Here is a 23,693-nt window from a genome sequence, read left to right as displayed (position 1 = left end):
ACAAGTGATGCCGGTACTTAAAACTGTAGGAGTTTTTCCAGCATGGATGATAAATTTGCACTTAGACATTTTTTTAAAAAAAGTATTATTTCAGCTGATGGGGCAGGTTCATCTTTAACATTGGCTAGGCTCAGACATTTAAGGCTTTTAAGATCAAGTCTCATACAGGGGATTGTGTCAAGAGGTGCTGAGCCCCACCAACCTCCCTCCCTGTGTGCCATATGGCAACTAGGGCTCAGCTGAATGCTTCCCAGCACCAAGGGAGTGTGCATCTAGTCGTAAACTGATAAGAGGCTGGCTTAGGTGAACGAACGTTGCCAATTTACCAGTTTACTTCACCAAGTTCACCAGTTTAGTGAACTTACTTCATCTCAAGGTGCTTGCCAGGTTTTCCTACCCAGTTTTTTAAAAAATCTGTTTATTTTAAAACATTAATCAGAACAAAGTTTTAAAAAACATTTATTTCCAAATAAGCAACCCTGATTCTGGTGCCAGCTGCTGCCAGCAGGCGGCCTCCCTAAACATGAAGTGAGTCCAGGCATTCTCTAAAGATGGCCAGTGCTACCGCTGGCTTCATTCCTTCCCTGCCTCCTTACTAGTCTACTCTCACCAGGGTAGTTTCCACATGGCGTGTGGACACCACATACCAGTTTGGTGTCGTGGTTAGGAGTGCGGACTCTAATCTGGGAGAACAGGGTTTGATTTCCCACGCCTCCACATGAAGCTGCTGGTGTGACCTTGGGTCAGTCACAAGTTCTCTCAGAGCTGTTCTCTCAAGGGCAGCTCTCAATAGAGCTCTCTCAGCCCCACCTACCTCACAGGGTATGTGTTGTGGGGAGGGGAAGGGAAAGGGATTGTAAGCCGCTCTGAGACTCCTTCGGGTAGTGAAGGGTGGGATACAAATCCAGTCTCCTCCTTGCTTTGCTTAGGAGCTTCCACACAATGCCGTGCTCTTTTCAAGCATGGCTTGTGGGATTCCCGGGGCTTTCCCTTTTAAGCCAGAGGAAAGAAAAACAGTCTTTGCTCTGACTTAAAGGTGAAATGGCATGCCACCTGCCGGCAGAGCCTCTATGTGAAAACACTACCTTGCAGCCAATACGGGAGTGGAGTTTAGCATGGCCTCCAAAACGGCGGCACTCATTTCCAGCACCCCTCTGGCCCAGTTTGGTGTAGTGATTAAGTGCGCGGACTCTAATCTGGGAGAACCGGGTTTGATTCCCCATTCCTCCACCTGCACCTGGCTGGATGACCTTGGGCAAGCCGTAGTTCTGATAAGAGCTGTTCTTGATAAGAGCAGTTTCTGTGAAGAGCTCTCTCAGCCCCACCTATCTCACAGGGTATCTGTTGTAGGGACGGGAAGGGAAAGGAGTGTGTAAGCCGCTCTGAGACACCTTTGGGTAGTGAAGGGCGGGGTATAAATCCAATCTCTTATCTCTCTCCTCTTCTTTAACCAAGGCATTTTTTTCCTTAAACAACTGAACTGAGGCTCAGCTGTTATGGGGAGGGGGATCGCTGGGTGGCAGGGAGGATGCTGGTCTGGGCACTGCTTCTACACTGGCGAGGCGAGGAAGGAGGGGAGGGGAGGGGCAGGACCAGCAGCAAGGGGCTTTCCCTTTTAAGCCAGAGGAAAGAAAAACAGTCTTTGCTCTGACTTAAAGGTGAAATGGCATGCCACCTGCCGGCAGAGCCTCTATGTGAAAACACTACCTTGCAGCCAATACGGGAGTGGAGTTTAGCATGGCCTCCAAAACGGCGGCACTCATTTCCAGCACCCCTCTGGCCCAGTTTGGTGTAGTGGTTAAGTGCACGGACTCTAATCTGGGAGAACCGGGTTTGATTCCCCACTCCTCCACTTGCTGGATGACCTTGGGCAAGCCGTAGTTCTGGCAAGAGCTGTGCTTGATAAGAGCAGTTACTGTGAAGAGCTCTCTCAGCCCCACCTACCTCGCAGGGTGTCTGTTGTGGGGAAGGGAAGGGAAAGGAATGTGTAAGCCGCTCTGAGACACCTTTGGGTACTGAAGGGCGGGGTATAAATCCAATCTCTTCTCTCTCTCCTCTTCTTTAACCAAGGCATTTTTTTCCTTAAACAACTGAACTGAGGCTCAGCTGTTATGGGGAGGGGGATCGCTGGGTGGCAGGGAGGATGCTGGTCTGGGCACTGCTTCTACACTGGCGAGGCGAGGAAGGAGGGGAGGGGAGGGGCAGGACCAGCAGCAAGTAGCATGGGATGGGCCCCTGCGTGGATGCAGCCCAGGTTTACTTAAGTAGACTTGAGCTCCTGGATAGTCTAGGATAGCCCAGTCTTGTCAGTTCGAGGAAGCTAAGCAGAGTTTGCCCCAGTTGCTGCAACCTGACAGGAAGGGGAAAAAAAGAAAGCCTGCTGGATCAGACCAGTTATCCATCTATATCATATACGCCTCGAAGAGCATTACGCTCTGAGAGTCAACACCTCCTGGCAATCCCTGTCCCAAAGGATGTCTGCCTAGCCTCGACCAGGGCCAGGGCTTTTTCTGCTCTGGCCCCCGCCTGGTGGAATAGGCTCCCTTCTGAGATCAGGGCCCTGCGGGATCTTATTCAGTTCCACTGGGCCTGCAAGACGGAGCTCTTCCGCCAGGCTTTTGGCTGAGGTAGCGGGCATCCACACATGGCCCCCTGAGGCTGCTGTCTCCCACCCACTGATAACCGGCCATACCTACCTACATCAATGGGTGTCAGCTATGCTGCCATGGGGGTTGGGGAGTTCATTCTGTATCTTGTGAACTTCTATTGCATTCCTATCCCTGCTGTTATGCCTTTGCTGAAATGCTTATCTCTACAGATGTGCAGGAGGAGGTTGTGTTGTCTGGAGAGCTCCTATGTACCGTGAGAGACTCCGAGTTCTCAGCTTTAGCCACCTAACAGTTGCCGGACTTATCCCGCGCGCGGGAGGGTGACTAATTGGCCGATGCCATGGGGGAGGGGTGCATACGAATACCCTATATCCTATTATGCTCTACTGGCTGTGGCCATTCTTAACAGTGCCTGTGTTACTGCATCTGTAGCTTTGCAATAAAAGTATAACCGTTCCTGAATGCGTGTACTTCGTTGTTAGCTGTGGGTTCTGACAATGGGCCGGACTCTCCCTACGGCAACCTCTGATTATTGATTCTATATGCTTATAATGTGTTTTAAAATTGTATTGTATTTATAGAAATGTTGTAACCCGCCTGGGCCCGTTTAGGGGATGGCCGGGATATAAATGTTAAAAATAAATAAATAAAAATAGTCCCGCATACTGTTTCACACAGTGGCCAAATGAGTTGTCCTTGAGGGCCAGACAAACAGGGAATAGAGACCGAGGCCTTCCCCTCGTGCTGCCTCATAACCTTGGTAGACAGAGGTTTGCTGATGCAGAATTTTCATAGGCAATTAGAAACAGTCCCCACAAAATCTGCTTGGCCTCAAAGCAATGAGCTACTCTTATCCTGTAAATAACCCCATAAACATACGTTTTTGTATCTAAATAAGTCTATAAATTCAGACCCAGTGTCATGGTAGTTCATATTTGTTTCTTGTCTGCTAAATGCAACTTTTTCCTTGACCGCAAGGTCTAACATTGCTTCAGTCCATTTTTCAGTATGTGGCATAAGTATTGCTTTCCGCCTTTGAAGAATTATACATTTAGCTATTACCAAAATTAATAAGATCCAGAGTCTTTTTCCTTCCAAGACGTTCCAGGAAGAAGGAGTATACCCCAGTCTTGCAATAAGTGCATGAAGCTTCAATCAACATTTTAGCATAAAATCAATTTGTCTAGTAATTTCTAACCAAAATGGCACGGTAATTAGACATACCTATAACTTAATGTGTGAGGTTTGTTTTTGGCTGCTTACACCTGTTTAAGCCTGATAACACTACAAGATGTCCAATGACTGGTGTTTATCACACTAAGGAAACTACAAGATGTCCAATGACTGGTGTTTAGACTTCTCTGGTGTACTGTCTACACATATATTCATGTGGATCATCTGTTTGTTATTGCTGAAGTTCCCATTTTTTTGACTGAGCAAGCAGTGAGCAGAAATGTTTTTTTTTCCCCCTTCTCCCTAGAGTCCCCGGAGCGGCCTGAAGGAGCGGATCTCTCTGGAGGAGAGCCCAGAGAAGAATGAGATTCAAGACTCTGTAAGGAAACAGTGACAATTGTGATGGCCGCTTTTGTGGTAGTTTTTCTGTTGACAGCCACTGCTTTTCCCATGATTTTCCCCCCATTTGGGTGCTAATTAGTCTTGAATCTTGAGGCTGCAGATGTCTTTTCAGTGTCAGTTACTGATTTTTTTTTTGTAGTTTTAGAGGGTAGCTATGTTGGTATTTGGAGTAGACAAACCAGATTTGAGTCCAGCAGCACCTTAGAGACCAAGAAAGTGCAGAAAAGGGCCACTAGAATGATAAAAGGGTTGGAACACTTTCCCTATGAAGAAAGGTTAAAACGCTTGGGGCTCTTTAGCTTGGAGAAACGACGGCTGAGGGTTGAAATGATCGAGGTTTATAAGATTATGCATGGGATAGAGCAGGTTGAGAAAGAAGTACTTTTCTCCCTTCCTCACAAGACAAGAACTTGTGGGCACTCCATGAAATTGCTGAGCAGTCGGGTTAGAACGGATAAAAGGAAGTCCTTCTTCACCCAAAGAGTGATTAACCCATGGAATTCACTGCCACAGGAAGTGGTGGTGGCTACAAGCATGGACGGCTTCAAAAGGGAATTAGATAGGCATATGGAGCAGAGGTCCATCAGTGGCTATTAGCCACAAGGTATAGATAGGAACTCTCAGGCTGGGGCAAGTGATGCTCTGTATTCTTGGTCTTTGGGGGGGGGGAGAACAGTGGGAAGGCTTCTAGTGTCCTGGCCCCACTGCTGGCCACTGTTTCTTTTCTGGCCCTGCTGGTGGACCTCCTGACGTCACCTGGGTTCTGGCCACTGTGTGACACATACTGTTGGACTGGATGGGCCATTGGCCTGATCCAACATTGGCTTCTCTTATGTTCTTAAGATCTTCAAGGTATAAGCTTTCAAGAGTCAGCACCCCCTGCTACCTTTGGACTTGGGATATAAGGACTCGGGGATCTCCGTTCCTACTTGTATCTGACAAAGGAAATGTTGACTCTTGAAAGCTTCTACCCTCAAAATCTTGTTGGTCTCTAAAGTACCACTGCCCTGATTTGGACAGCCCAGGCTAGTCTGACCTCATCAGATCTCGGAAGGTAAGCAGGGAGGGTCGGCCCTGGCTAGTATTTGAATGCCAGACCTCCATGGAAGTCCAGGGTTGCAAAGCAGAGGCAGGCAATGGCATACCACCTCCGAGTGTATCTTGCCTTGGAAACCCTGCCTTGGAAACGCCGTAAGTCAGCTGTGACTTAACAGCAAAAATAAAAAGTTGCTACTGCACTGTAATGTAGTTGCATTTTGGTGGAAACTGAGGCTGCTTAACAATCGAGGCACTGAAAGTTTGTGTCAGGAACTAGATTTCCATTGGTCTTTCTTAAGCATTCCCAAACGTCTTATTTGCAGACGGCTGAAAATCATCCCTCCGCACAAGCTTGAGGGGTAAAGGCAGCTGAGGTTAGCGGAAGGAGCCTGTACTGAACGTCTGCGGTTCACTCCCTTGCGTCTCTAGTTACAAGATCCCAGGCAGGGCAGGGAAAGCCCTTTGCCTGATCACGTGGGAAACGGCTGCCAGTCGTAGCCAACACTACTGCAGGTGGAATAATGGTCTGACTCAGCCTTGTGTGCGCGCGCTGAATCACTGGCAGGCACGTCTGTGATATAGATCTTAGTGGCCAAGAATGGGAGCCTCAAGTGGTATCTGCAGTAAACAAGCGGCACCTTAGAGAGCAAGATCTTCAGGGTATGAGCTTTGAAGAGTCAGCGCCCCTCCCGCCTTTGGACTTGGGAGATAAGGGGGCCTCAAGTGTTTTCTGCTTTTCCCTGTAGCGCCCTTGAACTCGAGAGGCAACTTCATGAGTCATGCTTGGGCCAAATTCCACTTTGACAGACAAGGGGGAGAGAACTGGCATTTTGTCATGAGGAAGAGAATTGGTGTAGAAGATCCATTCAGGCTTCAGACGACAAATAGTTTAGTATTTCAGTATTTCAGTGGCGCTGCGGTGGCTCAAATGAACTGCAGGCTATGGAAGGTCGGTCATTCAGCAGTTCGAGACCCGGGTGCCGCATGACGGAGTGAGCTGCCGTCTCTAGTTCCAGCTCCTGCCAACCTAGCAGTTTGAAAGCAAGAAATTGCAAGTAGATAAATAGGTACCACTTTGGTGGGAAGGGAACAGCGTTCCGTGCGCCTTGGTGTTTAATCATGCCGGCCACATGACCACGGAAACGTCTTCGGACAGCGCTGGCTCTTCGGCTTTGAAACGGAGATGAGCACCGCAACCCTAGAGTCGGACTCGACTGGCTTTTGAGCAAGGGAACCTTTACCTTTTTATTTCAGTATCACATTGTAGAAGGGTAACGTACACTAGGAAGGTACTATAAAACAGTGAGCATGTGGCTTTCATTGCACTGACTTTTTAGCTCATCTTCCACAGTTCTACACAGTATATAATATCTGACCAAACACCTGAAAATGTTGGGGTTTTTTTCATGACAGAAATATATGTGCATTCTTCATGAGATTGTATTAAAAATATTGGGGGGGGTGTCTGTAAAGGTTTCCTGGATTCAAGAGCAGACACTTCTGTATCCCGATTCTTTCCTCTTGTTGCTCTCAGCCACATTCTTCTGTGCCGTCTCTGTGCACCACGTAGATCTTTGATAAAGCGTTATCTGTGGGGTGGTGTCCCAAATCTTATTGAGAACAGATTGTGCAAAAGGAGCAGTTCAGAGGAAACGAGGGGTTCTGAAGGAATGGATTTGAGGAACTCTGCTTGCAGACGCTTGGTGTGAACTTTTGGTTCCGAGTACTGTTGCACTGGTCCTTCTTGTGGAACACAGTGTGCATAACGTTGAACAAATGAAGCATCGTAAAGGACAATGATGCTAACAAATGCACTGGAAATGACGTTGGCTTTAAAAGCCTTAACTGCCAAAATTAAAAATATGTTATTTCAGTTTACAGCCAAAGCTTTGTTAGCCAGCACTCATGGGGAGTAGGGGTTGCTGGATCCTCAAGCTTATTGCTCTATGCTGCCTCCTATCTCAGCAACCAAGGCCCACCCCCTTGGGAACACCATGGTGACAGCTCCCCCCACCTTCTCTTCCCCACCCCGAACTATAGAGCCATCCTACTCATAAGGCGACAGGTGAGCCAGCTGCATGAGAGTCTGCTGGCAGAGGCACCCAAGGATGTCACCAGCTGGTAGCACCTGCTGTCAAAAGCCCAGCAGTGGCCAGAGGCATCAAGCTGGCTGGCTGGAAAGGTGGGAGTGGGACACAGGCACACCCAAAACCTCAGCGGTGTGGTGGCTGAAGGGGAGGAATTTGCCCACTGGATGGCGCTGGCTAACTGAGCCTCCTGGATAATCAAGTGCCAGATAACAAAGCTTTTCCTGTACGCATTGTTGCTTACTCCGGCAGGCAGAAAGTTTAATCAGAGTAATCAGGGCTATTTTTGGGCAGGAACGCACAGGAACGGAGTTCCGGCTGGCTCCCGAGTTGGCCACGCCCAGCAGGAACTCATTAGCATAATAGGCCACACCCAACAGCAGGAACTCATTAGGATTGGCTACATTAGGGGTGTGTGGCCTAACATGCAAAGGAGTTCCTGCTACAAAAAAGCCCTGGTTTGGACAACAAACAAGGTAAACAGAATAAGAAGCAAAAGGTGGGTGTGGCTGGATAACCACACTTCTGATATCATGGGGGTGCGGCCTAATGTGCTAATGAGCTGTGCTGTCAGGGGTGTGGCCTAATATGCTAATGAGTTTCTGCTGTTGGGTGTGGCCTATTATGCAAATGAGTTCCTGCTGGGCTTTTTCTACAAAAAGAACCCTGAGAGTAATGACCTATTTTTCTTCATTTGACAACTCCAGGATTCTCAGTCCAGTATCGGAAGTCCCTCCTCTCGCATAGCACCTCCAATCATAGGAGCCGAAGACGATGACTTCGACGCTGAACATGAGCAGGTGAAGGTTTTAAAGATTCTCTGCTGATTGCTTTGCCTCCAAGTACTGTAGTGCTGCGATCTTTTCCCATTGCTCACAGCTTTTGAGAGGGTAAAGAGTTTGCCGCGGAAAACCTGTTTTGTTTGTTTAGGGTATTTATGGGTCACCTTTCAACAGAAAAGTGCTCAAACTTCAGCTACTAAAACCCATTAAGGGAATTCATTGATAAGGTTGACCTTAAACAGCAATAATTACTTTTGGGAATCTGCATTGATAGCTGCCCCCTCCTTTCTCAGCACACTAATTTGTGACCTGGCAGAACTTATTGGTCTTATTGACTTTTCTTGCTTAATTAGTTTTTAGCACTACTAGTGCACTAATTCAGCAAAAATCTTTCAAGGCATTTTGGCTGACTGCGCCTTCATGGATTGGGGGAGAGATGTAATTTGTTCCAAATTTATATTTAATTAGAACTGCCTTTAAGTTAAAACTACAGACTGGCATGAAAAGAACAGGAAGCAAACTTGCGTCTAAGTTTTCCTGAGTGGCAAAATAGGGGACCGCGCATCTGCTAGGGGCTGTTTCAGATGACCTCTCATCTCTCTGTACAGATGAACGGGCAGTGCAGCAGCTGTTTCCAAAACATAGAGTTGCTGAAAACTCGTCCGGCTCACCTGGCTGTCTTCCTGCATCATGTTGTGTCCCAATTTGACCCTGCTTCACTGGTAAGGGTGTCAGCTTACAAGCATTCCTACAGTGTGGGTGTAATGTATGCTGTATCCCCACGTAGCACAGCGCTAGACACTGCTAACGCAGCAGCAAATGTAACTGGGTGGAGGGAACTCTGGGGGGGGGGGTGTTTCCCGCTGAAATTATACATGTTGCACAGAGTTAAGCAACAACTTATTGTTAGTGTTTACCTCCTCTTGATCTTTGTCTTAACTGGGTCCCTCTAAGGAAACATAAGGAAACTCTAAGGAAAAATAAGGAAAGTAGTTCAGCAGTTCAAGACCCGGGTGCAGCATGATGGAGTGAGCTCCCATCTTTAGTTCCAGCTCCTGCCAACCTAGCAGTTCGAAAGCAAAAAATTGCAAGTAGATAAATAGGTACCACTTCGGTGGGAAGGTAACAGCATTCCGTGCGCCTTGGTGTTGAGTCATGCCGGCCACATGACCACGGAAACGTCTTCGGACAGCGCTGGCTCTTCGGCTTTGAAACGGAGATGAGCACCGCAACCCTAGAGTCGGATTCGACTGGCTTTCGAGCAAGGGAACCTTTACCTTTACCTTTAAGGAAACAAAGAGAGTAGAGGAGTTCCGTTCCAAGCCCATTCCAAGTCAGTCCTTTGAAAATACCACCGGAAGTCTAGAGGGGACATTTACCTGTAGTGCTGTGTTCTTCTCCCTGTGCTTCCTATACTGTGACAACTTTTTCCTCCCTGCTACAGCTTTGCTATCTTTTTGCGGACTTGTACAAGCAGACCAACTCCAAAGAGACTCGTCGCGTTTTCACAGAGTTTAATCAGTTCTTCCTGGAGCGAGCAGCGGTAGGTCTCCAAGCAGATAAACGACTGATCTCTCCGTGCCTCTGTCTAATCGCAGCTAGTTGTGCCTTGTTCTCCTTGACCTGATGGTCTTGAAGGAAGGTCATTGAGGTTTTGAGTGTCGTAAGTGCTCTGAAACCAAACGCTCCAAACGCTTTATAATCTGCCTGTCTCGCAGGGACACAAGGCAGATTACATGTAGTGAGACAGCACAATCAACAGAATGGGACGGCCAGTGAACAATGCAGTCTGCAAGCAGCGGCTGGACAAATACTTGTCAGGGATGCTTTAGGTTAATCCTGCACTGAGCAGGGAGGTGGACTACATGGCCTGTATGGCCCCTTCCAGCTCTGTGAATCTGTGTTTCTAAGTCTGGAACCACCAGAAAGAAACTGAAGCATATCACAAATATTAGCGTGACATGTTAAATGGTTCAGAAATTATATAAGAACATAAGAGAAGCCAATGTTGGATCAGGCCAAAGGCCCATCTAGTCCTACACTCTGTCACACAGTGGCCAGAAATACCAGGTGCCATCAGGAGGTCCTCCAGTGGGGCTGGATCCTACATAAAATAATAATATAATAATATAATATAATAGGATCCTACATAACATAATAGGATCCTACATAAAATAAGCTGTACACCACAGTATATATCACACTCCCAATCGTTCTTGTAGAAGGGCATCTCTTCTCCATGGCTGACTCTCATTGGGGCACACTTTCCCACCACTGGTCAGACAAATCACGGGATCCAGCCAACCAGAACAAAGCTGATGGGCTGGTCAGCAGATCACTCACTTGACTGCAGTCAAGTAAACTCACCCCCTCAAATGTTTAAGGTAGACTCATTTTTATCCATGGTTCTAAAGCCCAATGGTCTTCCTCCAAGAAACTGTGAGCGTCAAAGTGTTTGTGGTGTCCCCCCCCCCCCCCCCCCATGCACATGGGCACTCACACATACTCCCTAGAATGTGACTTGGGGCCTGTTTTGGAGGAGGGAGTGCGAGAGAGTGAAGCAAATGCCTAGTCTGAGTCCACAGAAGAAATGAAGTTATTTTTATTCCAGTTCTTTTCAGCTGTGCTTTTATTATTGCAGAATCTGAAGGTCCCAGTTCCGGATGAAATTTCTGTAGATCTAGGTAAAGATGTTTTAAATTTTGCATGACAGAATATTTTTGAGAGACTCCTATGCTGAAAGAGGCTCTGTGCCTATTTGAGACAGTCGGGGTGTGTGGGTCACAGAATGAATGTTCAGTTAGGGGGGCCAGGGGGACAATGCTGATGTCTTTATAATGCAAGCCATGCTGTGAGATACTAAATCATTCAGCCACTGGTCTGGGAGTGAACTATGGTCCTCTGAAATCTGTCAGTAGCCTCACAGGAAAGGCATTCTGCAAATGTTTTTAGTACAATAAACGTAATAAATTCATGCTGCAGGATGTGAAGCAGTGGCCTCAGCAGTGTAACTGAGGCTGATGTTGTTGTTTTTTTACCTACCAGTCTGCTTTCTCCTTATCCTGTAGAGAAAAGAAGATTAGAATTAATTCCCGAAGAGCTACATCGCCATTATATCCAAACTATGCAAGAGAAAGTCTTTCCTGAGATCCAGAGGCACCTTGAAGATTTTAGGTAAGTGGTTCTAGGGGTCACTTGGCTTTCTGTTAGCTTCCATGCATAACTCTGGCTCTTCCCTGCAGCCGTCTGTGTTTCAGGTATGGGAGTGTATTTGCATACACCACTGTAGCAGGACCTTCTTGATTCTAGCACTGCATGAACAGTTTGGCCTCTCCCTTGTGTGACTTCAGCCCTTCCTCTTGTTGTTTTTTTAATTTAAAAACGAGACACAGAAAGACAATTCTGTTTGTTGTCGAAGACTTTCACAGCCGGAGTTCATTAGTTGCTGTAGATTTTCCGGGTTTTGTGGCTGTGGTCTTGGCATTGTAGAAAAGATACATGTATTTATTAATTACAAATTTTAAAACATTTATAAGGGCTCATTCACATCAAATATATAAATAACATGGCAATACACACAGGCTTAAAAACATGACCTGACACATTTCGGCCTGCATAGGCCTTTCTCAGAGGTCAAACAATTGAGTGGCAAGATGGCTATATAAATATAATACAATCATGTAGACACAATCAGAATGGATACAAAATATAAATTCAGTATGGACCAGAAAACAAGTTGTTCCAGAATAAAACCACCAGGCACACAATAAATATCCAAATGAGATCTTTAAAAGTGCAATCACTTGCTCAGTGATTCTAAAGTATAGACTTTTGGTCCAAGAATTGCCTTCTTTGATTGTGTTGCCACAGTGTTCTCAAGTAAAAACCTCCTCAGGAAACAATCCATATACAAAAGAACCTTCTCAGGAAAGCTCCTGTATTAGCATGTTCACAGCCTGGGGAACTCCGACAAGATAACGACTCAGCCCTACCCCACCTTCTGGAGTAGATATAAATTACCTGCCTACCATTTTTCTTCTCACCTTGACACAGAGAGTACTCCATCTTTCTGTGTTATACCTCTGAGGATGCCAATCACAGTTACTGGCAAAACGTCAGGTCCTACAATGCCAAGACCACGGCCGCACAACCCGGAAAATCTACAGCGACTAACAATTCTGTTTGCCCTCTAAATCTTCCTTAGTTAGCAGCAGTGAAGTTAAAGAGACTAAAACCACTTTCTGGTTTTCTGGCTTCAGCCTGATCAGCTGAAGGTTTTCACCTTCCTCATTTTTAAATGCACTGTCTTTATTGGGAAGTCATCAAACAGGCCTATGTAGTCTTGTAGTGTGGTCATTCGTTTCTGTGCAGCTTATTGCCGAGTGACCACTTGATAACCAGGTCTTACAGTACAGCCTGGGATCGAGATTGCTGTGTGCACACCTGGTGACTAAACAGCCTGCTTAGCCATGGGCACAGGGTACTCTGCCATGACACCAGGTCTCTCAGCCATCAGTTCTTCTGCTTCTCCTCTCCAAAAAATAATGGTCTGTGATGTACTGCAGTTCATTGTGGAACATAATAATAATAATAATAATAATCTTTCAATTTATTGATTGCTCAATCCTTGCAGAGCTGCCGGCTCTGAGCGATTTACAGTTACTCATGTATTCACAAGGGACTAACAATGATAGGGGTAAGGGAGGACAACATATATCTTTTTAAATCACACACATTTTCGCAGTCGACAGGGAGTTTGGTCAGCTGTAAGCTTCAGACGTGTTCCAGCGGCATTCTCACTCGGCGTCACTTGATGTCATCAGCATTTTTCTCAGTTGCAGCGCAGCACTGCCACCGTCTGGCCGGAATGGCCCATTGCAGGCTACTTTGATGCTGCGTAGATCTCTCTCGGCTTTTGATCTTACGCGCAGACCTTCCGTTCATCGGCTAACACCACCCCCACCAGGGGCTTTCTTTATACTGAATCAGACCCTTGATCCATCAAGGGTCAGTACTGTCCACTCAGACTGGCAGCAGCTCTCCAGGGTCTCAGGCCAAGGTCTTTCACATCATATCCCACCTGCTCCTTTTAACTCGAGATGCCGGTACTTTCTGCATGCCGAGCAGATGCTCTACCACTGAGCCTCAGCCCCTCTCCTTAAGTGGTTCACCACTCTGGGTCTCAAAAATGGACTTTGTGGTGTTGTAGCTGTGGAGTTTGTGCAGCTTAGTTTGAAACGGCTGTTAACTGGTGCTTTCTGCAACATGACTCACGAGGTGCTGGAAGCTGTTTATGCAGCTGACGAAGTTCTCTGGAATAGCATTTCGTTTCGTGAGGACTTCCTCTGAACAGGACCACACCAACAATTGCATCTTCTATTGTTTGTTCATCATTAAATATACTGACGTGATAGCCACAGCTTCACAGAAGTCATATCCTCAACTCTCGAGTTTAAACACAGTCAATTCGAAGCGGGCAGGCTAAACAAAAGCACGAAACTGTTTGATAGCCGCGCAGGTAGAATTGCTTGCTCTTAAGGCACACATTGACTTCCCCGAGTGACGAAAGAGTGACATTCGTCCTCTTTGCTCTCCCTCCCCCTTCCCTATACTCAGACAAAAACGCAGCATGGGACTGACTCTGGCCGAAGGGGAGTTGACCAGGCTGGATGCGGAACGCTTTCGTGACCGGGCCACGCTGGAGAGGGAGCGAGCCTGTGCCGAGCAGATCCTTACCAAAATTGAAGAAGTGTTGTGAGTATGACGGATGTGGGTGGGTGCAGTTGCCCTCTCTCCTCTAGGCAGGGGAAGCAGCTTGATGAACTCAGTCACAGCTCTATTCAGTTGTGACCAGGCTGTGCAGGAAACTGCCTCACCGGGCTAAAGCTCCATCCATCAACAGGGATAGAGGATGCGGTCCATGAATCCGCACTGCCCAGTATAAATCTCGACAGTCAATGCAATGCCAGCATCTCTCCTGGTACAGATTCGTGGACCGCATCCCTGTTGATGGATGGAGCTTTAGCCCGGAGTGATTGACCATTAGAGATTTGATTGGCTGTTCAGATTTTTTTTAAAAACCATGTTGCATTGGCGGGGGCTGCCACCACAGCACAAGGTTCTTCACTGTGTTACCGAAGGTAAGCTGTGGCAGCCATTTTGCAGCTGGCTCCGCCTCATGCAGCAGCCATTTTGTGGTTGCGCCCACCATGCTATGTCAGGATTTCAAAGGTACCTGTAGGCTCAAGAAGTTTGGGGACACCTGAGTTAATGGGAGTGGTGTTGCAGCCATAAGCAGAAGTGAATTGGAAGGCAATAGAGGATCTTGGCAAACTTGTGAGGGCCGGCGTGATGTAGTGGTTAGCATGTCGGACTAGAATCTGGGAGAACCAGGTTTAGATTCCCACTCCTGGTAGACCCCGGGCCAGTCGCACACCCTCAGCCTAACCTACCTTGTGGGGTTGTTGTGAGGATGAAAGAAAGAGGAGACTATCCTGATTCAAGAGAGATCTCCCTCCTGTAACAGCTGGGCCTGACGGGGACCATCCATCCATCCCTTGACCGATACCAAGTCAAGAGTAACAGAAGCACACAACAGAACAAAGCACACAGTGGTTGTAATGGCACCTGATTTGCTGAGTCTCCTTCTTTCCTTTGCAGGGTGTCGTCCCAGCCCGTTGAAGAAGAGAAGAGGTAACAGAACAGGGTTTTTTGTAGTGTATTGGTCACGCTTCTGCAAAGTCCTCCAGAGCTCATGTGTGCTGAGTGGGTTGAGGGTGCCCTCTACTGGCTATGTTTGCAAACACGATCTTATCGTTTCTGTTACAGAATCCTCTCTCATATGATCCAGCTCTGTGTCCTGTACTCTGAAGAGCAGTGACTCTCCAGAGACGCAGGCAGCAGTGTTACCCAACCCTGCCACCTGTTGTCCGCTTAACTGTAGATGTGAGGGATTGAACCTGGGGCCATCAATGTGTAAAGCATGTAAAGCACAGAGAGGTGTACCCTCTCCTTTTCTGTAGCTTCAAAAGTGCTTTGGTGGTGCTGTGAAGTTTCAGCTCAACTAGATTTTGGAAAAAATTCATTTCAGTAGCTTTGAATTCTCTTCTTACATCACTGCCTAGGTATTCTCTGAATTTCCAGTTGCTGCACAAGGTCTTTAAAATAATGGAATCAGAGATACAGGGCAGACAACTTTCTAATACTTTATTTCTCTGTAGAGGATGAGTCTTCCTGTAGCAGTAGAAAAGAGCAAGAGTCCAATAGCACCTTGTCTTTCTAACAAAATCTGTGGCAGCCTATGGGCTTTCGTGAGTCCCTGCTCACTTCTTCAGTTACTTCCCCATAGAAACATAAAATTAATTTGAGGTATTCTCCACATTTTATCTTCTAAAAATAAGTAAAAAAGAAATATGCTGAAGCAAGTCACACTATATTTGGGGCATCAGAAACTTTTGCTTAAGAACATAAGAACATCAGAGAAGCCAATGTTGGATCAGGCCAATGGCCCATCCAGTCCAACACTCTGTCACACGGTGGCCAAAAATACCAGGTGCCATCAGGAGGTCCACCAGTGGGGCCCGAACACTAGAAGCCCTCCCACTCCTGCCCCCCCCCCAAGCACCAAGAATACAGAGCATCACCAAGAGCTCCTATCTATACGTCGTGGCTAATAGCCATTGATAGACCTCTGCTCCATATGTTTATCCAATTCCCTCTTGAAGCCTCCCCAGGCACCAAGAATACAGAGCATTACTTGCCCCAGACTCCATTTCATTTATTAGCTTCATTGACCCGAGGTCTTAAGCCAAACATACAAACAGCAACTATAAAATGCATTACATATAATTACAAGATAGTTTAGACCAAACGTCTTTACAATAAAAGCTAGTAAACATACTCTCGAACAGTATTATCAGACCACATTTTATAAACTTCAGTGAATTCTATAAAATCCCATGATATTATGGACATTAGTTTTAAAATTTTAAAATTATATACATACAACTACTTATAACATTTCAAAGCCGCTTTAAAAATAACACTATCAAAAGATATTTTGCCACCAAGCGAGTTGTTTCAGGGTCCTCATCTGCTAGGAGTGTGGTTATCACCCAGGGTTCCATAAAGAGGTGATGTCTTTGTAAAACAGGAGTAATCCAACAGGATCTGGGGGTCAATCCACTGGTGGCAAAATAACATAAGATGATCTAAGGTCTCTATTGCACCTGATCCACAATCACACAATCTATTTGAGTACTGTATTTTAGCAAAACGGCCACTTAGTTCTACAGTTGGAAAAACATTAAACCTAGCAAGCGTGAAGACATATCTAGATCTAGGGGATGTAAGGAAACTCATATATGAGGGAATTTTCTTAGGTGGCCTTGCCCCAGACTGACAGTTCCTATCTATACCTTGTGGCCAATAGACACTGATGGACCTCTGCTCCAGATGTTCATCCAATTCCCTCTAGAAGCCGTCCATGCTTGTAGCCGCCGCCACCTCCTGTGGCAGTGAATTCCATGTGTTAATCTTTGGATGAAGAAGGACTTCCTTTTATCTGTTCTAGCCCGACTGCTTAAAGTTCTCTGGAAACAGAATTCTGATTTCAATTTCTCTAGGAAACCCACATCACCGAGGAAATGCATAATCTCTGAGAGGGATCTTACCAAGCTATAGTGGCTTGTTGGTATCTAAGTGGCTGTACCTGTACCAGAGAAACAATTTGAATAAAGGGGAAAAAAACCCCACAATATTTGCTGAGCTGCCGTCTCCCCACCCCATCCACCAATACTAATGTCTGCGTCCTTTAAATGTTGTTCTGTTTGATCTTTTCTACAGTTCAGCTGTGCAGTATGTTGTTCTTAGCTACATGAAACACCTCGGTGTAAAAGTCAAAGAGCCCCGGAACCTAGATCACAAGCGGGGGCGGATCGGGTTCCTGCCAAAGATCAAGGTAATGGTGATGTGTCTTTAGTCAGAATACCAGTCCAAGCTGATAAGAGGTGGCCAACCCCCAGTCTCTCCTCCTGCCCCGTATTTCATAACAACCCTGTAGGGTAGGGTAGGCTACCTGTGTGACCTGCCCAAGGTTGCTCAGTGAACTTCCTGGCCAATGCTCCCTCTAAGCTGTGGAGTCTTGTGAGCAAAAATTCTACTTTATGAGCTACCGGCATTAAAGTTGTGAGCAAGCCATTCGGCTGCTGCATAGATTAGTTTGCTCTGGAGCCATCTTTCCTGAGCTAAGACAAAAATGTGAGAGCCGGAGGCTAAAAAATTGTGAGCTAGCTCACGCTAACTCAGCTTAGAGGGAACACAACTGGGGATATGGAACTTTTATCCTCGAGAGGAAAGCAAGCTGCGTTGAAACCAGTGTGGGATTCTTGAGTGTGTGCGGCCGATCATGTTCGGACAGTCATTTCAGTTATCTACATACGCCTGAGAGTATGTTCCTTGGCTCCATCATCAACCAAAAGGGAGGCTGCAACCAAGAAATCAAAAGGTTGGGAGAGCAACCATGAAGGAGCTTTAAAAGATACTTAAGTGTAGGGATGCGTCACTGGCGACCAAGATCAAGTTAATTCATGCTGTTTTGTTGTTCAGTTGCACAGTTGAGTCCGACTCTTCGCGACCCCATGGACCACATCACGCCAGGCCCTCCTGTCCTCCGTCGTGCTCCGGAGTTTGCTTAATTTCTTGTTTGTTGCATCGATAACACTGTCTAACCACATCTGCCGTCCTCTTCTTCTTTGACCTTCAGTCTTTCCCAGCATCAGGGTCTTCTCCAGCAAGTGCTCCTTTCTCATTTGGTGGCCAAAGCATTTGAGCTTCAGCTTCAGTAACTGGCCTTCCAGGGAACAGTCAGGGTTGATTTCTTTTAGGATTGACTGATTTGGTCTTCTTGCAGTCCAGGGGACTCTCAAGACTCTTCGCCAGCACCATAATTCGAAAGCATCTATTCTTCGGCACTCGGTTGTCCTTATAGTCCAACTCTCGCAGCCATACATGACTACTGGGAATACCATTGCTTTGACCATACGGACTTTTGTTGGCAGGGTGATGTCTCTACTTTTTATTATGCTGTCTAGGTTTGCCATCGCTTTCCTCCCAAGGAGCAGGCGTCTTTTAATTTCATTTCATGCTGTAGTATTCCCCATTACTTTGTATGAGTGTGAGAGTTGGAGAATGAAGAACACTGACAGGAAGGAGGTTGATTCATTTGAAATGTGGTGTCAGAGGGAGGAGTTTTACAGATACTGTGGACCTCCCCAAAAGACAAATGACTGGCTTCTAGACCAGATCAAGCCTGAAGTCTCCCTAGAAGCTAAAATTACAAAACTGAGGCTATTGTGCTTTGATCACATTATGAGCATCACTGGAAAACACGATGCTAGGAAAAAAAATTGATCTTCTGGAAGGCCAGATAATGAAGCTGAAGCTCAAATACTTTGGCCACCAAATGAGAAGGGAGTACTCACTGGAGAAGACCCTGATGCTGGGAAAGATTGAAGGTCAAAGAAGACGGGGACGGCAAAGGATGCGATGGTTAGACAGTGTCATCGATGCAACGAACATGAAATTGAGCCAACTTCAGAGGACGGCAGAAGACAGGAGGGCCTGGCGGGATCTGGTCCATGGGGTCATGAAGAGTCGGACTCGACTGTGCGACTGAACAACAAAAGGGAAAGTTGAAGGCAGCAGGAAAAGGGGAAGACCAAACGTGAGATGGATTGACTCGGTTTGCAAGACCTGAGCAAGGCTGTTAATGAGGGGACATTTTGGAGGACCTTAATTTGTAGGGTTGCCATAAGTTGGAAGTGACAGCACTCACACACACACGCACGCACACACACACATGCACGTGCGCATGCACACCCCTGAGATCTGAAGCACCATGCTCAACTGAACAGCAGGGATCAACAACACTTGACCTATCTGAGAGGCTTGAGGTTGCTGTCTTAGCAGCAGCACTGTCCTTCCTGCGATTCGCTTTCTTCTGCCACATCTGGGTGGAGGCAGCTCTGCCATGAGTCTCTGCAGTATGTGCACGGTGTCATTATGGGAGCAGGGCTCTTCTGCAGCTCCTGTTCAGTTGGACTTCATAGGAGAACTTCACAGGTTTATGAATGAGAGGATGTCCTGTGTTGGTACTGTAATGTCTTGGGCCAGGCAAGCTTCTGTTTGTACCCAAAGCTCCCTTTCCCCCTATACTTAAAGTATTGATGGGAAACACTGAGCAAACAGAAGGGCGGAATTGTAAGACCCTTGCAAAGACAGCCTACACTTTTGAAAGGTTAACGAAAGCATCATTTGTAGGACTGTGCAGGGAAGACTTGCCTTCACATCCCTTCTCTTTTGTTTCCTTTTCAACTATAAGCAAAGTATTAAGAAGGAGAAGGAAGGAGACGAAAAGAAGAGGAGAGTCTTCCCCAATATCCTGGGACCCCCAAGGAGACCAAGCCGCCATGACAGCTATGCAAGTATGTCAGAGGGAGAGAAATGTTCCTTTTCTAGCCGGCATTCTGCATTTCGTCAAAAGATAAATGTTGCTCTTCATGCTCTCCCCCCTTACCTGATAAATGTTGCTACTCAAGCTCTCCTTCTATCCCCAATTATCACGGCACATGCTAAGAATGAACTCTCTTCTGTTTGCTACACTTTATTTGAAACATGTCTTTTTGTAACTAAAAAAAAGTGAGGTTATTCTGGCCTGGATTTTCAAGATCTAGTGGATTATTCAAATTAGAGCAACACAGCTGATTTCTCACCGTCTCTCTCCAGTAGGCAGAGCCATGGAATTGCAAAAGCAGCGCCACCCAAAGCACTTATCGACGCCTTCTTCGGTCAGCCCAGAGCCACCAGATTCTGGAAAGATGCGCCAGAGCGGGTCCAGCGAAAGCGCGGATGTCGCCTACCCCCCTGCTAACCCCATGTCCCCACTAGCTGCTGGGACTTTCTCTTCCCCGGAAGGAAGTAAGGACAGCGAAACAGGTAAAAACATAACACATCATTTTAAAAGTACACTGAGGGTGGGAAGTGCTTGCTGTACAGCATCGATGCTGAAGACAAAAAGTTAAATCATCACCGATGTTTGTGACTACAAAAATCTCTTGGGGTTGCAAGTCCCTAAGTGCTACTGTCTACGTTTCCTCTTGCTGGAGATGAAGTGGCACAGAAGAGGCATGGTGGGAGATACAGGAGCCAGTTTGGTGCAGTGGTTAAGTGCGCAGACTGTAATATGGGAGAACCAGGTTTGATTCCCCACTCCTCCACTTGCACCTGGCTGGATGACCTTGGGCAAGCCATAGTTCTGTCAGAGCTGTTCTCTCAAGGACAGTTCTCTCTGAGCTCTCTCAGCCCCACCTACCAGGGCATCTGTTGTGGGGAGGGGAAGGGAAAGGAGTTTGTAAGCCGCTCTGAGACTCCGAGTGAAGGGTGGGGTATAAATCTAATCTCTTCTTCTTCTTCATCTAGCCAGTTGTAGCAGGAACTCCTTTGCATATTAGGTCACAGGCCCCTGATGTAGCCAATCTTCCAAGAGCTGACAGTAGCCCCTGTAAGAAGAGCTCTGTAAGCTCTTGGAGGATTGGCTACATTAGGGGTGTGTCGCCTAATATGCAAAGGAGTTCCTGCTACAAAAAGAGCTCTGGGTGTTACTTTTAACATTTAAGAAACGCTGCTTTAATCTCCTCTCCCCCCCCCCCCTATTTTTTAGGATCGAAGCCAGTTGGCGAACCTTCGTCTTGTAGTGACGCTGTGGATGGTACACCTCGCACGCCGAACACCGTTTTCGATTTCCCATCGCCTCCCCTGGACCATTTGCAGGAAGAAGAAGGAGAATTTGACAGGTGCTTCTCTCAGAGCGTCATTGACAAATCTTGGTGGGGGCAGTCAATAAAGCCTAGAAGCCTAGAAACGCAATGGCAGTTACAGAAGTCTTCTCAGTTGCAGGCCACGGATGCATCCCTGCCGTTTTATTCGGAAATGTGAACATCTAGCCAATGCCTAGCACTTTATTTTGGACTGTGGCACAAGAGTTGTGTTTAATAATGACCTTACGTCTCTTTCAGGCTAGCAGATTTGGGAACGCCAAAGTCTTTCCGCAAGTGAGTGCAAGTTTGACTATGTCTAAAGGTATTGCTGCCTAAAATAGTTGATGACGGGGTTGCTTGGATTGGTCATTAGCAGGGGTCGTTTCGGAGAAAAAGAGCTAGGGGAACTCATTAGCATAACTCATTAGCATATGCCACACCCCCTGACATCACCGGAAGTGTGTCATAAGGCCACACCCACCACTCAGTTAGTCTTAGTCTTAAAGGTTAGTCTTAAAGGTGCTATTTGTTAGTCTTAAAGGTGCTATTTGAACTCTTGGACTATTTTGCAGCAACAGACTAACACAGCTACCTCGGGGAAGCTCCTGGATGGGGCTGGGAGTCCTTGCGGAGGCCAGTGTGCTGAACCAAAACTTCTTTGCTCGTAGCTGAATGCTCTTGTGCCCTCCAGACAAGAAGAGCCACAAATCCTGTCAAATTAATGCAAAGTTATGCTTCTTTACCAAAGTACAGTGCAGGGCAAACCGTTCTCAGGCTGCTCAGTCTCAGTGTGCTGAACCAAAACTTCTTTGCTCGTAGCTGAACGCTCTTGTGCCCTCCAGACAGGGAGAGCCACAAATCCTGTCAAATTAATGCAAAGTTATGCTTCTTTACCAAAGTACAGTGCAGGGCAAACCGTTCTCAGGCTGCTCAGATCTCATTTCTGTTGATCTCTGAGTGCACAGTGCTGATGATAGCATCAGTCCTACTTTAAAATGGATGGATTGGGAAGCCCTTTTGTTTCTCCCCCCCCCCCCTTCTGTTGATCTCTGAGTGCACAGTGCTGATGATAGCATCAGTCCTACTTTAAAATGGATGGGGAAGCCCTGTTGTTTCCCCCCCCCCCCCCGGACATCTGGATGTTGTCGCTGACTGCAGAGGTCCCTTCCTCTTTTTGTTGACTTACGCTGTTACCTTAGATAAGCCACTGACTCATTTTTACCAAATATTTACAAGGAAACCACTGAGGCGATGACAATAAAGGCCTTCTCCAGAAACTCAGCAGTTCCCTGGAAGAGCCACGTACCCGTAAGGCCAGCTTTGTAGACGGCACTCCCCCATATCGTTTTGTTGCCAAACCGTTTCCTTCTTCACCCTACCCTGAAGTCCCTTCCTACATGTAAAAGATGGTGTGTGTGTCCCCCCCCTTAGGATGGAGAGCGTGGGCGCTGGAGATACCCAGAGTGAAGATGAGCTGTTTGACATTGACCTAGAGACAGACCTGCCCAACTGGCAGCAGTTGGTGAGCCGGGAGGTGCTGCTCAGCCTGAAACCCTATGAGATCAAACGCCAGGAAGTAATTAACGGTAAGGTGGTGGAGGCCAGGCCTTGCTTTCCTTTTATTTATTTAATTTGTTCGGGAAATAACGTGTATATTCCTTCAGTTTGTTTGGAAAATGCATTCTTCAGAAACATGCTCAAGGCAGCTTGCAAGGTAAGAACAATACAGCAATAAAATGATTAAAAATCGACACAAAGATCATCGGTGTTTAAAGAAATCAAAACAAGCCCAAAGCCCGATAGGGACATAAAAGCAACATTAAAACAATAGTGAGAAGTCAAAAACAGCATTCCTAAGAGTAACTCTCAGGCTAGCAGCAGGCCATAAAACAGCTACAAAAGTTGGACCCTTTAACATTAAAATCCTGAGTAAAGAGAAATGTTTTGGAGTGGGACCTGCCAGGCACCTTCAAAGGCCATGCTTCAAGTGCCCCCACCATCTGATACAGACAAGAGGCAACCTGAGGGCCTTCTGGGTCATGACACTAAATGATGGAATTCCTTTCCCTAGGGACATTTGTCTGTCTCTGTCTTCCATTTGCTGGGGTGGCTCAGAGGTTAAGAAGCTGAGCTGCAGACCAGAAGGTCGTAGCTTGGCAGTTTGAGACCCTAGTGCCACGTGACGGAGTGAGCTCCCGTCTCCAGCTCTTGCCAATGTAACAGTTCGAAAGCAAGAAATTGCAAGTAGATAAATAGGTACCCCTTTGGTGGGAAGGTAACAGCATTCCGTGCACCTCAGCGTTCAGTCATGCCGGCCACATGACCACGGAAGCATCTTCGGACAGCGCTGGCTCTTCGGCTTAGAAACGGAGATGAGCACCATCCCCTGGAGTCAGATTCGAGGTCAAAGAAATGACCGACAATGAACGTGAGTTCAAAATAAGCAGAATGTTTTAAAAGCGAACTAACCCCCCCCCCCGGGGGGAAAAGCGGGGTAGAGGGACGCCTCTTACGCGAACGGACAGAAAAGCGTAACAAAGGGGGCAGGGGGGGAAATAAGCAGCGATTTTGTTTTGAGAGACTTACTTGAGCGCTGACATCGAGGTGGCGATTTTTCGAGTCAGAGAGAAGCGGTTTGAAATTGTAAATAATCGTATAAAATGGCGGCCTCTCAAAGAAAGTTTAAAGTTAAACCGGTGGGTAGTCAGAGCCCAAACCCGGAAGAGGGAGCAGACATCATGAAAATGTTAGCTGATATGCTCAAGCCGGTGATGGAGCAACTCGATG

General features: G+C 46.8%; 1 protein-coding gene across 1 annotated transcript in view; it reads left to right on the top strand.

Annotated features, from left to right (window-relative positions):
- Nucleotides 1–23,693, top strand: part of ARHGEF12 (Rho guanine nucleotide exchange factor 12) — a 140,424-nt gene that overhangs the window by 79,514 nt on the left and 37,217 nt on the right. The window contains exons 12-25 of the mRNA XM_015408614.1: nucleotides 4,090–4,161; nucleotides 8,017–8,109; nucleotides 8,700–8,813; nucleotides 9,536–9,634; nucleotides 10,733–10,775; nucleotides 11,160–11,265; nucleotides 13,708–13,845; nucleotides 14,752–14,784; nucleotides 16,936–17,050; nucleotides 19,472–19,574; nucleotides 19,876–20,085; nucleotides 20,810–20,942; nucleotides 21,165–21,200; nucleotides 22,338–22,492. Of these exons, the coding sequence (XP_015264100.1) occupies nucleotides 4,090–4,161; nucleotides 8,017–8,109; nucleotides 8,700–8,813; nucleotides 9,536–9,634; nucleotides 10,733–10,775; nucleotides 11,160–11,265; nucleotides 13,708–13,845; nucleotides 14,752–14,784; nucleotides 16,936–17,050; nucleotides 19,472–19,574; nucleotides 19,876–20,085; nucleotides 20,810–20,942; nucleotides 21,165–21,200; nucleotides 22,338–22,492 (1,450 nt within the window). The remainder of the gene's footprint in view (nucleotides 1–4,089; nucleotides 4,162–8,016; nucleotides 8,110–8,699; nucleotides 8,814–9,535; nucleotides 9,635–10,732; nucleotides 10,776–11,159; nucleotides 11,266–13,707; nucleotides 13,846–14,751; nucleotides 14,785–16,935; nucleotides 17,051–19,471; nucleotides 19,575–19,875; nucleotides 20,086–20,809; nucleotides 20,943–21,164; nucleotides 21,201–22,337; nucleotides 22,493–23,693) is intronic.

This window comes from Gekko japonicus, unplaced genomic scaffold (genome assembly GCF_001447785.1).
Source record: "Gekko japonicus isolate JY-2015 unplaced genomic scaffold, Gekko_japonicus_V1.1 scaffold1744, whole genome shotgun sequence".
Taxonomy (NCBI): Eukaryota; Metazoa; Chordata; class Lepidosauria; order Squamata; family Gekkonidae; genus Gekko; species Gekko japonicus.
Note: the sequence above shows the minus strand (reverse complement) of the source record. Positions and strands in the feature narration are given on the sequence as shown.